This window comes from Harmonia axyridis, chromosome 2 (assembly GCF_914767665.1).
Source record: "Harmonia axyridis chromosome 2, icHarAxyr1.1, whole genome shotgun sequence".
In the NCBI taxonomy this organism is placed as follows: Eukaryota; Metazoa; Arthropoda; class Insecta; order Coleoptera; family Coccinellidae; genus Harmonia; species Harmonia axyridis.
This window is the reverse complement of record NC_059502.1, coordinates 35,459,591-35,477,477: the sequence shown is the minus strand read 5'-3', so window position 1 is coordinate 35,477,477 and position 17,887 is coordinate 35,459,591. Positions and strand designations below refer to the sequence as shown.

The window sequence follows — 17,887 nt, the reverse complement described above, 5'->3', positions numbered from 1 at the left end:
GTCTCAAACCCCGGTATGCAAATTTTCAGCTCAAAATTATGATTAGTTTTCCATAAACGTTTAATAGGCCATCCCGGTGAATCACCCTGTATATTGTTAAAAATCTCGCATTCTTGAGGATCCGCAAGATTGATAATTTTTATCGCGCGGATTTGCGGGATTGATATTTTGGTGCGTGATTGGATTCGCTGGACAGAATAAAAAATATTGTCTTATTTATTGACAATAAGGATAAATTGGAGAAAGAAATGTTATTGTATTTCAAGCTCTAAAAACTTGACGAACATACCATGATGTCAATTCAAAGTAAACGTGTATTATTTGCTTTGCATTAGTGTTCTGCACTCTGTATGACAGAGAAAGGAATGATGACATCAGGAAGCAGTGTGAAGTGGAGAAAATCGGGGAATGGATAGACAACAGAAAGGAAGAATGGAACGCACACATAGAAAGAATGGGGCAAGACAGAATGGTGAAGAAGGTAAGAGATAAATCACCTCTAGGAAGGAGAAGTGTCGGTCGACCCAGAAAGAGATGGAGCGATAACTTACGCATCGAATAGAGACATCATCGATGAAGAACAGGCTCCAAGCCTATGTGGAAGAGGGAAGAAGAATAATATGATCTTTATAAAAGAAAAATGAATTAATTGAATCAACACTCATTTTTCATACTTCCATGTTACTCAACTGACTCTAAATAATTTCATTTTGGAGACCTTATTGAATTTTATTTTTTAATTTTCCTTTATTATTTGCCTTTGTTAATGAATAATTTGATGAATCAAAAATATTCACTCTGTATATGCTCAATAACAATCGCTGTATAATTTGAGAATATTTAATTTGTCAGATTGCCTATTTTTTAAATAGAGAAACAAAATAAAAAATATCTAAAAAAAAATTTGGATACTTTAATACAAAAATCAATGTCTACATATACATATTTTCGAAAAAAAAGAACAATTAGGTTTGAAAAATATTCATTCAATTATCTCATCCAGTATCACCAAGTCATCATCACTATCCTCAGGCGGGTTAAGCTTTCTTCTTTTTGATGAAGACCCTTCCTGAGGGTCTTCAGCCAAAGTTTCAACAATTACAGGTTCATCGCCAGAGTCATCTTTATTATCATCAGTTTCCATTGTGCCATCATTTTTTTGTGAACCTGAAAAAGTAATTTTCAAATCAATCAGTACATCAATATTGCAAGTATAAATGAATTTTCCAAATGGGGTGTGAAATAGACATATTGCTGAAACTTCTGCTGACATAATTGAAGTCTAATCTTTACACTTTCAATGGAAAACCCTTTATAAGAGATTCACCTCCTACATACCATTTTCAATATCTAATTTCTTTGCTTTTAACTCTTCAGGATTAACAACTACTTTATAGAGATCATCTTCCTTGTCTTTAGCTTCATAATGATTAATAGCAATTTGCAATTCATAATTTTGGAGAAAATCATCACATTTCAACATTACACCATCAACAACACCCATATGTGCTAATGTTTTGTGATTGTTTGCCTGTAAATACAACACATTAATTCTCATTGCTTGCTTCAATCAGAATTGTTTAAATATATATTATTAACTTAATCTCATACTCACTTCTGTTTCTCCGTCTTCTGAAGAAATAACCACAACAAATTTACCATCAAGAATGACATCTGGAGCTACCATATTGAGTTGTTTTTTCAATATTTCATTTTCAAATTCTTTGACAGTCATGATGTAAGTGTTAACGAAAACATTAACAAAAGGTTTTGGTGAACAAACATAGCACAAAGGATTGGCTTTTACAATTGCATTGTCTGCAACCAAAACAGACTTTGAGAATTTGGATTTCGCCCTCAGATACACAGATGGACATTTCTCATATTGCTCTTGCAATACTCTAAATGTGTGGAGGACCACCAAACCAGCTATGATGGCATTTGCAGTTGCTATGGCAGGTATAATGCTACCAGCAATAGCTGTAAATAAAATACATATTGAATTACAAAATTGAAAAAATGAACACTCGTTTGAGTGAGACTACTAGTTTTGAAAATTGTGTGATTTGATGACAGACAAATTGTCAGAGCAAGCTCTTTCTTGAAAAGTTGTTTGAATTATATTTTTCTTATTAAAAAAAAAAAAATTACTACGGTTTTATAAAACCAAACAAATTTTTTAGCAAAACACAATACTTGACTTTTACCATAAATTATATTCAACTTCGAATGTGTGGTCAGTTGTAAACTTGAAATTTGAACGAGTTGAAGCTGACATAATTGAAATTTATGTATTTTCTAATTGTGAGAGATAATCTAAACAAAAGTTATGAACATAAAAAAAAATCAATAAAGTGGATAATTGTGTATTACTATTATTTGTCTTTGGACAAATTTTTCCAGTTACAAGTGAGACATAATTATTTGGAAAAAGATTCAGTTTCATGTTGCTTAGAATGTCCATCCTATTTTCTGACGCATTAGTTTTAGTTTTATTATTTGCTCTAAATCACTCAGAAATAAAATTTTAGCTCATTTGGAGTACAGACGACTTGCATAGATTTGTGTTCATACGCACACAGTAACCGTCTAACCGTTCAGTTCATGCAGTACTTTTTTCAAACATTTGTTACGCTGAATTGCCTGTTAGTGAATGTGCAAATCTCGTCATTGGAGTGTATATATTATATTTCGGAATGCTAGAATTCCTAGCAGAGCTGTACCCTATAAAAGAACTTGTGGATCTTCACCATTGAATGGAGTTCCAAAAAATAAAATACAAAATGTTCACAAGCGCCGTGAAGAGTTTCAAAAGAATTTAGATAATTTATTTGATAATACACGCTGTCTTGGAACGGATGAAAATAGAAGATGAATAATTTTCAAAAAAACGTAGAAAACCAGGACGTCCATGGTGTTTAGAGGGTGTAGACAAAAATCTATCTGGGAAAGACGAAAGGGTCGGACAGAAAATTAAAAGAAGGTAAAATACATGAACGAATGTGTTTCGGCAATTTATCGTTATCCCTTACTACACAAGATCTGACGAAAGCATTGAGGAACCTTCACCATCCTCCTCCCAAACAGTAAGTTCTGGAACTATTATAAAAAAGGGAAGACAGATATTATCACACCTAAGTTAGTTGCAGCTTTAAAAAGATGTCAATTAAGCATGATGGATTCAGTCTATATAATAATAATAATAACCCCCTACAACTCCCAGGCTGATTGGATAAGAAGTGAAGAGAAATCCTGTGAGGTAATAGAACACATGCCGCATAACGCAGTTTCTATAGAAGAATTCAATGAAATATTGAAAAACACACACAATTGGAAATCACCCGGCCCAGATGGAATCCACAACTTTTGGTTGAAAAAATTTTGTTGAACACACGGCAGGCTAGTTGAAAGCATAAATGGTGTTATAAGTAATCCAACGAAAATGCCCAAATGTTTAACAACAGGGACCACTTACCTCTTACCGAAAGATCTGCAACACACAGCGGATCCATCAAAATAAAGACCAATTACATGTCTACCAACAATATATAAAATCATCACATCATGTATAGCATCTCGTATCTACAAACATTGCGAGACAAATAATATAATGGCAGCACAGCAGAAAGGATGTTCCAAGAATGCACTAGGATCGAAGGAACTGATGATAATAGATTCCATCATATGCAACCAAGCCTTCAAAAAACACAAAAATCTTTTTATGACATATTTTGACTATAAGAAGGCATTTGACTCTATTCCACATGGGTGGCTGACAAAAATTTTGGAAATATACAAGATCGATCCAATTACAATAAACTTTCTGAAGTATGCAATGTGCAACTGGAGAACGAATATCGAACTCTCTACGGCGAACATAACTACTAAAGAGATTCCAATAAAAAGGGGAATTTTCCAAGGAGATTCATTGAGTCCCTTATGGTTCTGCTTGGCGCTGAACCCCCTTTCTAAAAAACTGAATACTACTGAAAAAGGTTTCAATGTCAAAGGAAATAGAAATACTATTGCACTCAATCATTTGCTATACATGGATGACCTAAAACTTATAACAGGCTACAAAAACCACTTGCAAATTATGGTCAAACTGGTGGCAAATTTTTCGAAAGATGAAATTCGGATTGGACAAGTGTCGTACTATCAGCATAGTGCGTGGAAAAATCCAAGATGAACCGATAGCTCTCTCCATAGACAGAAGATAGAAGCAATGAAATCGGACGATCTTTATAAATACCTAGGAATGAAACAAAACAGACGAATCAACCATCAAAGAATGAAGGAAGACTTAACAACTGAGATCATTAGGAGAATCAACAAAATTTTAAAAACAAACCTCAACAGCAAGAACATGACGAGAGCTATCAATACACATGCGTGTTCAATTCTTACATACTATTTCGGTATCATTCCATGGACCAAAACAGATATAGAAAATCTGCAACGTAAAATGAGAACCTTGATGACGAAAGCACACAAGCACCATCATCAGAAAAGTAGCATTGAGAGGACGACACTGCCGAGGAATAAAGGAGGCAGAGGTCTGCTAGACATCGAGGAACTTGCCCATGGGCAAATTGAATGCCTACGAACATACTTCAAAGACAAATCAGGCATGTCAGAGATCTACAAAATACTGTGTGAAGCAGACGAATCAACACCTTTACAACTGCACAAGGAGCAATTGTCATACAACCACCAGACAATCCAAGAAAAACTGCAAAGATGGAGAGAAAAGCCCCTACATGGACGACATTTCAACGAGGTGAACCAGGATCATGTCGACATTGAAGCGTCGAACTATTGGCTCACATCAGGTGCGATGTATCCAGAAACGGAAGGATTTCTTTTAGCCATCCAAGATCGAGTGATCTCAACAAGAAATTACTGCAAGCATATCATAAAAGATCGAACTATTACTGACGATCGATGCCGTTATGGGTATCCAACGAATGAGACAATCCAACATATCACGGGAGGATGTCAAATGTTTGAAGGAAATGAATATAAAGAGAGACACGATGCAGTAGGAAAGATACTACACCAAGAAATGGCAACTAAATTAACACGAATTCATTCTGAAAAAGTGCCATACTACAAGTACCGACCGGAAACCATCCTGGAAAACGAACTCTATAAACTGTACTGGGATCATACAGTTTTGACTGATAAAACAGTCCCTCACAACAGGCCAGATATATTGCTAGTTGATAAACATCAAAAAGCAGCAATACTCATCGACGTAGCCATAACTAATAACAACAACATGCGTCAAAAAGAGGTCGAAAAAATTTCAAAATATAGAGACCTCGAATTTCAGATAAAGCGCCAGTGGGGAATGATATCAACGAGAACTATTCCAATTATCATCTCAACGACAAGAATAGTGTCCAAAAATCTCAAGAGAAATATCAAGACAACTAGGACTTAGTGAGTATATATGTAATATAATGCAAAAAGCTGTTCTTTTAGGTACTGCAAGGACAGTGAGAAAATTCCTAGGAAGCGAAGGACAGGTCCAAGGATCGCGTGTACAAGGACCGGACACGACCGAGCTCTACCCTTCTGATATTTTAAATATCTGGGATTGAGTGAACGTCCCTCTTAGCGAGGAGTGAGAAGCCGACGGCGAGGAGAAATCTTACGCGTATAGGCAAAAGTAGGGATGTAGTTTATTTTATCATAAACATTAATCGCAGAGGCTTTAGAGCCTGTACGCGATAGATATGCTCTTCAGATTGCAGTAAAACACTAGATCTTAGCTATGATATTTGCCGATAAATACTTCCATGATTCAGGCGCATGAAGTCATATGAGTAGGCACGATCAAAGTTGCTCCGCGGTTTGAAAGATTGTTTACATTCATCTAGGGAAGTTTTTCGAGTTCAATTAGATATCGAACATATTATGGCTAATACCAGAAATAAGCCGGATCTGCAATGTATTGTAAAATACACAATTAATGAATTGTTTTCAAATAAAGAATTCGTAGGTAGAATAACTAAGTCGATAAAAATGAAGGTGGAGCAAAAACTGGAACAGATGGAGAAAAAAATAACAACATTGAATGAAATATTGAAGTCTCAGGAGCGTATTATTATGGATTTGCAACAGGTTGAAAGGGATAATTCTGAAAAAATTAAGAAAATGGAAATATTCAGAGAACGTTTATAACAAGATCGAAGAAGAAATAATATTTGTATACACGGAGTCTCTGAAGAATTTGATGACTTGAAAAATGGTGTGATTCAATTGATCAAGTCCAACCTACAGATTGATTTGACTGCTGAGGAAATGTTATCGTGTTTCAGAGTTGGAATATCATCCGGGGTCAACTCGAAACCAAAAACTATAATCATTAAACTTGCGAAAAATTATATGAAAATAAAACTTATGAAAAACAGTTACAAGCTGAAGGGATCGAAGATGTTCATTACAGAAGATCTAACCATGTATAGAAGAAAATTACTTATGGAAGCAAAGGAAATGTTGGGATTCAAGAACGTCTGGACTTCAAATGGTAGTGTTTTTACCAAACTCAAGGGAAAATATATAAGTATATATAAACTTATTGATTGATTGATTGATAAATGCATCTACTGACATTGCGGTTTTGTTACAAGGGTGATATGTTTGATATTTTTGAGTGCAATGGTATGGAATATTGTTCTTTTTGTGTTTATTCTCTAGTAAATACTTAATCTAGATGTTTGTTTGTTTCAATAGCATTAAAAGGTTTCAAGGAGCAACTATCTATAATCGTTTTTCATTGAATCACTAATTATATTATTTTGTTGTTACTATTGATTATTGTTGAGAACTATGGAATTTTTTTATTAATTTGAGGATGATGTAAGGAGGGGGGCAGGTGTATGCGGGAGTCTAAGTGAGAGTATCTTGAATGTAAGGGGTAAGAAACTTTGTAATATTTTACATATGAATATCAGAAGTTTGAAAAAGAACTTCAATGAATTTCTACTATACATCGAATCAGAGGATGTAAACGATCTGGATATAGTTGTCCTCACGGAAACGTGGCAGATTGAGGACGTTCTTGACTTCAGTTTGCCCAACTTTGATATTTTATATAATGAGTCTCATTTCAATCAAAATGACGGGGTTGTTGTATGTGAGAAAATCGATCGATTATTCGAGTAACATTTACCAATTTACTAATACCAGACTACTGGAGGTAGAATTTTTGTTGAATGAAATGTCTTACAGCCTTATTGCATGCTATAGGCCACCTTCTTTAGATTTGAATGGTTCTTCTTCTTCTTCTTCTCAAATCACTTATTGGTGATTTAATGGGTTATATGATGGAACTTGAACATTACCTGATGTGACTTAGAAAATTTGATATTAAAATTTTTATGGGCGACATAAATATAAACTTGCTAAATTCTTCTGATATTGGTGTCAATAAGTACGTTAATTTAATGCAGGGGCTGGTTTTTTTTTTATGTGGATAGGCCTTCTAGAGTAACTGCGAATTATTCTTCTCTGATTGATCACATTTTCGTTAAAATTACTAATGAGGCAATAAGAAAAAGATTGGTCGGATATTTTCAATTCGGATAATTGTAATTATGCATTTGACATTTTTATCCGAAAGATCTCTGCTAGTATCGAAGAATGCTCAAAGGTTCAAAGAATGTTTCAGAAAGTTCATACTAAGTTGAAACCGTGAATGACACAGGGACTAATAAATTCCATAAGACATAGAGATAGGTTGAAGGAAAGATATTTGAAGAAGGTAACTGCTGGGTCATGGACAGAGTATACCAAATATCGTAATTTTTTGAGCAGTCTTATAAAAGTTACAAAAAATAAATTTTATGAGGATAAAATTAAACAAGCGGACCATAATTATAGGAAAATTTGGCAACAGATAAATGAGGGAACGAATACGGCGCTCGGGAGGGTTGAGAGTAATAAATACCGTGTTATTGATGAGAGGCGAGAAAATATAAATAGTGATGGAGAAAAAGCAGAATACTTCAATAAATTTTTTGCCAATGTTGGCGAAACTATGGCTAATAAAATAAATACAACAAATATGTCTGAGATTCCCCTCAGGAACTCAAGGGTTCGTGGTTCGCTGTTTCTTTATAATCCAGTCATTATAGTAAGTTCACCTCGGAATTCGAGATACCCAGCTGTAAGTCTGTAAAGACTCGAATATTGACACCCTAAAAGTTGTCTCAAAACCTACACATGGTAGGGTGTAAGCAACTATTAAATTTCAAGGTCAAAGGTCACAAAAATCGGTTTTTTGCGCTTTTTTTGGAAATATCTCATATCCTACGGGTTTTTTGCTATTAGTATTTATAATCAATTTTGTAGAATACAAAATTCTCTACAAATTTTGTCTGAAAAAATTTTTTATATGATAAACGGTTTTCGAGATAGAGGGCGGAGAGCGCGCGGTCACACCATCACTTCAGGTCAACCGGTGCCTCCGTCGAAAACGCGCCATATATAGTTGATGGACTATCGATAAATCAATGATTATAAATAATTGTCAATTTTTATTAACTATTATATTATATTTTATCATTTTTTTCCTAACCTATCTACTTTTTATTCAGTATTAATATATTTAACAACACTTACCTGCCCATGTAATTGCAGAATTGTTAATGAAAATATAGGAATTATATTTAAATTTTAACCTAATTAATATTAATAACTTCTTACATGATGAAAGAAAAAACGAATAAATTATGAATTAATCTTTTTATTAAAAAATATCATTCAATTCATTTATTTTTATTGAAAGTAAAAAAATAGAATAAAGGGTACAAAAACTACAATTTATAATTTTAATCATCTTCTTCCTCTTCATCGTCGTCTTCTGGCTGCTGGTAAATTTCAAACTGGTCTTCATTATCATCTTCAACAACATTTGTCTCAAGTTCTTCCATGATTTCGGGGTCAAAGGTTCCATCTTCGTTAATGTCGCTCTGATATGGTTGAGCATTGAGACAAGCTTGCCCATTACATTGGCCACAAGCTAAAGAGCATTGCAAGCCCGCTTTCCTGCATCCGCATCGCGAACCACAACCACTCTTGCAGTTGCAGAAAATTGTATTTAGCAAACCTTCTGACGCAGGTGGTAAAATTGTCATGATGGGCTCCAGAAAATCGTTTCGCGTTGCCCAACCCCATACTTGGGGTTCCAAATCATGTCCTAACCAAGTTTGAGTTTGATAATATACACGGTTGAAATGTTGATGAGCAGCTGCACTTGTTGGTGGAATATTTGAAAGCTGCACAGGTTTATTAAGTTTTGTAGACTTGACGTAATGCATATAACGAAGATGATCGAGACTTTTCACAGATTTTTGAGCATTATAGACTGCCAATAAGGTTTGAGTTCCACTCTCTAATAATCTCTGGGCCGAACAATTTTCTTCTTCAAATGCTGCAGCTAGTTCATCCAAATTTGTCAGTTTCTTAAAAACTTTTAAAAATGATTTTTTTCCCTTTTTAAAAAGCGCAGAAGTTGTGTCACAGCCACTTAATGCGTGCAGAAATAAAATATATGTTTTGGAATGAGGATAATTATCAAAACTTTCAGTCAAGTATATCTCCGTTTTTACATATAATTATGTTATGACTTGAGTTCTTCTCTTAATTATTTTTCAATTTTAGTAAACGGTTATCAGTATTATTGAATAGATATAGATTTAATGCATGAAGAAAATGATAAAATATAATATAATAGTTAATAAAAATTGACAATTATTTATAATCATTGATTTATCGATAGTCCATCAACTATATATGGCGCGTTTTCGACCGGAGGCACCGGTTGACCTGAAGTGATGGTGTGACCGCGCGCTCTCCGCCCTCTATCTCGAAAACCGTTTATCATATAAAAAATTTTTTTAGACAAAAATTTGTAGAGAATTTTGTAATCTACAAAATTGATAATAAATACTAATAGCAAAAAACCCGTAGGAAATGAGATATTTCCAAAAAAGCGCAAAAAACCGATTTTTGTGACCTTTGACCTTGAAATTTAATAGTTGCTTACACCCTACCATATGTAGGTTTTGAGACAACTTTTAGGGTGTCAATATACAAGTATTTACAGACTTGCAGCTGGGTATCTCGAATTCCGAGATTCTTACCTAATTTAAACTTAAATGACTGGACTATTATCCTGTACAGTGTAATGAATTGACTGAAATTATTTCAACATTGAAGAATAAGGCTGCTACTGGTATTGATGGTATATCAGTGGAAATTATAAAGAATTTCATCAGTTTTTCTTGGCCCCCCTATGCCACATAGTGAATATGTGTTTCATGAACGGATGTGTCCCGGATTCTGTTAAGCAATCGGTAACCGTACCAGTATTCAAGAGTGGTGATAGAAGACTGGTAACTAACTATAGGCCTATTTCTATCATTGGTTATTTCGCAAAGATATTCGAGAAATGTGTAAAAAAAAGATTAGTACGTGCAGTGCAAGATCCCATCCGGAGCACATGCATATTGATAAAGTATCAGATTATTATTTAATAGGCGGAAAACGAATTTAATTAAAATTTCACGTGCAAACTCATTCAGCGCATCGGATTTCGAGGCATTTTTCGCTAAAATGTCCGATCCAACTTCAAAAACATCGCAGAAAAGTACCGAAGATTCAACGGACGACGATCCTTCATTTAAGAAACCTAAAAATAGAAAACGGAAAAAGAAAGGTATGGAAAAAACCGACAACAAAAAAGTGAATGATAACAAAACTCCTGAAAGAGAAATGCCACATATGGAACCACAAAAGAAGATTCAAGATAACGACGAAATCTTGCATATGGAAACAGAAACAATCAACACCACACAAATCGCTTCTACTTCTAAAGGTCCCCAAACTGAATGAATACAATACTAGTATACACAAAATGATCATGCAGTACAAACGTCATAGGTGGACGGAAGCTTGTAAGTCAATAAGAGAAGCCAAAGGGAAAAATTTCTACAGACAAATAAACAAACTCTCCAAGTACAAGAAATTTCACAAGATACCTACTATTCTAGCCAACAATAGAGAGTACAAATCAGATGAAGAAAAGGCGAACATCTTTGCAGAACACTTCAAACAGGCATATCAATATGACAATGACATTAACTTTGATAATGAAACAGAAAGAATCGTAGAAACTTGCTACTTTGATTACTTCAACAATAACGAGCGGGAGAGGGAATCAGAGCAAATTGAGGAAGCCACGTACTATGAAATCCTACATAATACCAAAAATAGTGCGCCAGGGACAGACAATATTCCTTGGAGTATCGTCAAACAATTGAACCAACACATACACGAACACATAATGAAGATATATGAATGGTGTCTGAATAACCAAACCTTTCCAGAAATATGGAAAACTGGTACCATCATTCTAATAGCAAAAACTAATAAAGATCATAAAAAAGTAGAAAACTATAGGCCCATAACACTCTTGCCAGTACTAGGAAAGCTATTAGAGAAAATAATTAAAGCTAAACTTGAGGAACACTTCAAATATTTCATTCCCAAATACCAATTTGGTTTCCGCAGAAAGAAAGCAACAGTTCACCCCCTCACAATTTTCTTCTCAAATCTACAAAATGCACAATTAAACAATAGGAAAACTGCAGCATGTATGGACACTAATAAAGCATTTGACAGCATGTGGATAAAGGGTTTACTATACAAATTGTTCAAGAAAGACACACCATCATATCTTATCCATATAATAGGTTCATACCTAAAGCATAGAAGATTGAAAATAAAAATTGGCGACTCAGAATCTAACTTCTTCACTCCCATGCAGGGTACACCTCAAGGATCCCCACTCTCTCCTCTTCTATATAACATATATTGCAGTGACATTCCCACAATCCATAATACCCAACAATATATACTACAATATGCAGATGACACTTTAGCAATTTCACATGGGAAAACATTGAAAGACTGCATGAAAAATCTTCAAGAGCATGTTAATAACATCACATCATGGTTTTCAAAGTGGAGATTGAAGGCCAATCCAGAAAAATCACAGTTAATCATATTCAACCACAACATAAATCACCAATCTCCAACTATTGCAATAAACAATAAAATAGTAAAACCAACACCATCAATAAAATACCTGGGTATTCAAATTGACAGCAAAGCCAGCCTGAAACTTCATGCGAACAACATAAAGAAGAAAATGATAGCTAGAGCTAAACACTTTAGATGTTTGACCTACAACAATCAAGGAATTGACATGAAAACTGCAACGATCATTTACAAGTCTATATGTAGACCAATAATTGAGTATGGACACCCCCTATATGCGAACTGCAGGGAGTCGGTGATCAAAATTCTAGAGGTTGCTGAAACAACATCCCTTCAAGCAATAACCAAAATGAGACATCCAAACAACCGACTGCACAATCCCCCAAATCACCTTTTATATAGCAGAACCAAGGTAGAACCCATTGGAGGGCGCATTGAGAAACTCAACAATAAATTCATACATAGGCTAGAAGAATTGGACGATATAAGTGATCTCATGCACGACGAACCAGCAGATAACCCACGCAGAAAATTTCCAACTTGCACTTTACTCCAAAAATTAAGAAGTTACTTAAATTCCTAAAGTACTCATGTTTTTTTTTGTTTTTTTTTTTAGATACATATTTAGAAATGTATTTCAACCCAATATGGGCTGAAGGACTTTGGTCGATGGCCTGTTGATATATCAATAAAGATCAGTTATTATTATTATTATTAAAGATTAGTAAACTATCTGGAGAAAAGTGGGATTTTATCGCAGGGTCAATTCGGGTTCAGGGAAAATCGATCTACCGAAGATGCAGTAAATAATCTAGTTGGTACTACCTTGGAAAATTGCGATAAAAATAAAAAATGTTTGTCTGTATATTTAGACCTTGCGAAAGCATTTGATACGGTTAACCACGACAGATTGTTACGAAAAATGGAACAAATGGGTATTAGGGAAGTAGCTCTTAGACTGTTCACGGACTATCTAACGGGTCGAAATCAAACAGTTTGAATCGGAGAGCACCATAGTGGATCGATTCCTATAACCATGGGGGTTCCACAAGGAACGGTACTTGGGCCCATCTTGTTTTTGATTTATATCAATGATGTTTTCGATATCCTGGATATGGATGCATTGATTATATCTTATGCAGACGACACTGTTATGCTTTTCGCGGAGGATGATTGGAATCTTGTTTATAAGAAAGCCGAGGATTGTTTGAAGAAAATTTCGTGTTGGCTAAGATGCAATCTTTTGAGTTTTAGCACACAAAAAACAAAATTTATGACCCACTCCTCAACAATCAAAGACCAACCAGCAAAAGAGACAATTAGGATACATGAATTTAAGTGTATCTCGGGCTCACTCTGCCACTGCCCAGTCATAAAGAAAACAGCATCAATTAAGTATTTGCGAGTTATGCTTGATCAGTTTACACGCTGGGATGTGCATATTGGGTATCTGGTTGAAAGACTAAGAAAACTAATTTATAAATTCTACCAACTAAGAGCCTTCTACAGCTGTCTCGTACTTTATGCAAAGTAACTGTCTTCTTTCTCTCTCACACCTGTCAGGGCTCGAAGCCCCGCAAATGCGAGGGGTGCTTCAGGGGAAAGGGGAAGGTAACGCGAGGGCTCGACGCCCTGACAGGTGTGAGAGAGAAAGAAGACCGTTACTTCGCATAAAGTACGAGACAGCTGTAGTACGCTAGTTTGTTTACGTTGAATTTGACAGTTTCGTTTTGGCGCGTTCCACTCATAACAAGGGCTCGAAGCTCTAGTGCGCCGAGCCCCGGGGTGACACCCACCTGATTGGAAAGCAGCTTATATGAAATAGAGGCACTTCCCAAAAGTACCTGTTCAGCTCACTATTATAAAAAAGAAACGTAAACATTTCTGAGTAAAAATAATACTAGACTTACACTTAGTGGAAAATCTTGACTGCATGGCAATAGAAAATATATTACTTCTAATATTAGCACAAGCAGTTACAAAATCCATAGCTGCCTTATCATCTTTATCCCATAGCAAGAATTCTTTACCAAACAATTCTATTTTCAGGTTATCGACAGTTTTTGCAAAAACTTTTGCACATTTATTGATAGACCATACTTTCATATCTGTATTCTTAACATTGTCTTCTCCATCTATTTCCATTTTTTCTTCTTCCTTAGTTGCATTTGCCCAATTTAATGGTACTGGAGGTTTTCGAGATTTCCATAAATTTTCTGAAAAAATTCGTTTCTAAAAATCTCTATACTCAACATTTAAATTATAATGTTGGATGTTGGAGAATGTATTTTAATATGTTTTTTCTACTCATCACTTGTATGCTCTTCAAAAGACTTATATGTAAAACTGACAATATCTGCAGATACAATTTGAAACAAATAATTTTTTCTACATAGTTTGTAAAATTTAGAGTAAAGAAGTATGTAAAGATCCTCTTTTCGAAAAGAATGTGAAAAACTCTTGCACTCAAATCAGCGTGAAAAAGATTATTTCCAGCCTAAATCAGATGTATCATAGAAAAAATATTCGTTAAACTGTAAAATGTTCAGGATCCATTTTTCAGGTAGGAATTAGATTTTTTTTCTCCAAGCATATGCCCTATTTAGCGTGTTTTCAAGAGGTGGTTGGTTTTGATGAAACTTGGCACATTTTTTGAGCTAATGAGAACCTCTTTAAATGTGGTTTAATGAAATTATCAGTTTTAGTAGTGTCCCAGAGGATAATAAAATTGATTAGGAAAATCAATTGTAAGCCACTGGTTTTTCTGGAAAGTTCATTCCTTGTTGAATTGAAATTTTTGGTTTCATTAAATTTCTTGTAGTTTTGTTTTTCATAAAAAACAAAACTGATTCTTTACATGTAACAGAAACAAATTATCTTATTTGAATAAAGTTGGTTATTATTATTCAATGATCTAACGATACATAGATAAGCCCTTAGGTGATTGTGTACAATTGTGTACAATGATGGTATGAATGCAATAAAAAATTTGAAAATTTCACAAATCGCATAAATCTCAGATATCAGAGTTATTCCCAGAGAAACATTCAGCTCAGACTAAAAAATTATTTCTGATGACTAATTAAATGTCCACCAAGTCATAAAATGTGTAGTCTATTACTTAGCGTGAAATATTCGGGAATCTCGGCTATTACCGACAATATATCAACGCATTGGAATTCATATCGCATACAAGGATTTTTATTTGAATAGACATCCAATTTTTGAAATGCTCAGTTATCGAGTATCTGAGTATTGAAAACATCCAATTATGCCAAACACTATAAATTATTATTATCATTCAATAATTCTGGCAACACTGCAAATTATTTTGTCCCTCTAGGCAAATATTGACTGATCACGAGAATGTCACGTGGTGTTCCCACTTAATTATTGGAAAGAAATATTTTTTCTGATAACTTTGAAGCCCTGTATTTTGGAAGGAAGCAAATTGGGACTCATGCTTAGAGAAGAAACTTATTTTTACCTGAAAAATTGATCCTGAACGTTTGATGGTTTTACTTTGAGTCATATGTATATATACATACTTTTTTCTCAATACTACCTAAGATGATATCAGAGTGAATAGAATTTATTTATGGCGATTCCGGCGCTATTTCATCACGCCGACTCAAATAAAAATATTTGGAACTATTGAATTTTTAAGAATTGAAACTTGATATTTTGGAGTCACTTAATATGACATCATCAACTGTATTCCCAAGATTTTGTTGGATCTGTTTATAGAAAGTATTTCTCAATTTGTGAGGATTAAATTTACTTTAAAATATTTCAACAAAATTTCCTTCGTTATGAATAATTCTAAAAATAGCATTTACCCATCTTCAATAGATATTGGATATCTTCAAAGAAGAATTTGTTGAAAAGTTTTGATGGATTATATTCATTGTCTTGTGCCCATTGTCGAGTAGAAATTCTTTTTACATTTCCTGATTCAGTCATACTGTGACCATCTTCAGTTTTTGCTTCAGGATCTTCTGAATCTGGAGACACATCCTGATCAGGATCTTCTTCTCCAAAAAGTTGGCTGTAATTGCAAATAAAATATGAAAAACAATTTTCAAAGACATTCAAATAAGTACCCACTTGAATAAATGCTTAGCCCATACAATACAGTGTACTGGTTCAGAAGGAGTGTTACGAATAGTACACCCTGGGAAAGTTTTCTGAGCTGGTTTTGGTTGACACTCATAACACTGAGTCACATTCTTTTTTATAAGTTCAACTTGGCCAGAGTATCCTGATGTCCCTGATTCAATTAAAGGAATATCTGCTGCTAAGCACATGCGATTAACATGATTCCTTGCTGCTCTATTATCTAAAGCATTCAAAACAACATTGAATTGCTTGAAGAAATTAACACCATACTCCTGACTGAAACATATATTATCCTGAGTAAAAGTAACAAGTGATATAAAATAAATTTACCTAGTTATACTGTCATGATATGCTTTAACACTAATGTCTGGATTATATCCCAAAATTGTTTCCCTTGCGACCACAGCTTTAGGTTTACCTACATGTTCTTTACGGAACAAAAACTGCCTATTCAAGTTTGAGACATCAATTGTATCGAGATCAATCTAAAATATATCAATTTTACTTTTAATAAACAAAAATTTTGATCGACAGAACTCACTATTTCAATATCAGTAAAACCCGACAATGCTAAATTTTTCAGAATTTCACAACCTATACCCCCAGCACCCACAACCAGCAATTTGGAATTTTTTATTGAATTCCTAGCATTTTCGCTCAAAACACAAGGAGTACGATCAATTGCCATCTTTACTGATATGTCAATATAAATTATTGGCGAATGTATTATATTTTTCTTGAAGGAAGCTTATGTTGTTTATTATTCCTTATCGTAAAACAGCAAATTAACCTCACTTTCTGTTATATGTTTGGCTTCCCTCAAATTAACAGCAAGCATCGAATATACGTAATTTTCTTTTTTTTTTGCAAAGAATTTTTAAATCTTTTCACATATATCTACATGGCACTGTTCAAATCAATTGAGTAACAAAATGTACATGAATTCATTTGAAGATGGTCATTTTAAAAACTCCAGTAGAGCTGCCATCTGTCTACAAAGAAATCTCGGAAAAATTATGAAGCAGTTTTCAGACTACCTAAAATGGTCTTTTTTTTTCGTCAGCCCTATTTCATCAACTATCATAAAGGTGCCAAATACAAAATTATAGATGATTACACACAGACTTTGATTACACTTTTGTTGGATGTTACTAGGAAGTGCGAAAGGGATTAAGTTTCCTCGGAATCACTTTCGACGAAATGGGACCATATATTATACATTTCATAAAAAAATAAGACAAGTAGAATACGAGATATGAAAATACCGAAAATTTCACTTTTGCGTGTGCTCATGGTGTACAATACTTGGGAAAGATTCATTTTATTTAATCACTTTCGACCTAATCCCAACATGCATAATAACTTTTCATCAAAATAGGACAGACAGAACACGAGATATAACAGACATACCAGGAATTTCACATTCGCGTAAGCTGAAAGCAGCAGAACACTATATCCTGAAAAAAGCAGAAATTCCTATGAAATCACTTTTGATCCAATTCGCGCATGCTCAACGCGCAGGAGCTGAAATTCGTATGAGGTCATCTACAGCCCAAATAGGATACTCCAAATATCATTAAATCAGAAAAGAATTCCAGAAGTTAAAGGTTAATAACTAATCCACGGCTGCTGTGGAAAGGATTCTCGTAGTACATTTCAAGAATTTATTAATAGTTATGTTGCCTCTAGTCTATTT

General features: G+C 34.3%; 1 protein-coding gene across 1 annotated transcript; it reads right to left on the bottom strand.

Annotated features, from left to right (window-relative positions):
* Positions 1-893: 893 nt before the first annotated feature.
* LOC123673226 (SUMO-activating enzyme subunit 2) lies at positions 894-17,003 on the bottom strand. Its single transcript, XM_045607696.1, has 8 exons — positions 16,733-17,003; positions 16,522-16,676; positions 16,180-16,467; positions 15,912-16,120; positions 13,983-14,288; positions 1,616-1,980; positions 1,339-1,531; positions 894-1,167 (listed from the first exon to the last, which is right to left on the bottom strand). Exons 1-8 carry the CDS (start codon positions 16,877-16,879, stop codon positions 983-985), a joined length of 1,848 nt encoding a protein of 615 aa, XP_045463652.1. The 5' UTR covers positions 16,880-17,003; the 3' UTR covers positions 894-982.
* Positions 17,004-17,887: the final 884 nt, after the last annotated feature.

Bases quoted from the DNA above. Each gene is read 5' to 3' on its own strand.
- LOC123673226 (XM_045607696.1), bottom strand. From the start codon at position 16,879: ATGGCAATTGATCGTACTCCTTGTGTTTTGAGCGAAAATGCTAGGAAT. The intron at 14,289-15,911 runs GTAAATGCTATT...GAATTTTTTCAG, and splicing joins CCAATATCTATTGAAGATGG to AAAATTTATGGAAATCTCGA. The intron at 1,532-1,615 runs GTGAGTATGAGA...TTGTATTTACAG, and splicing joins CAGAAGACGGAGAAACAGAA to GCAAACAATCACAAAACATT.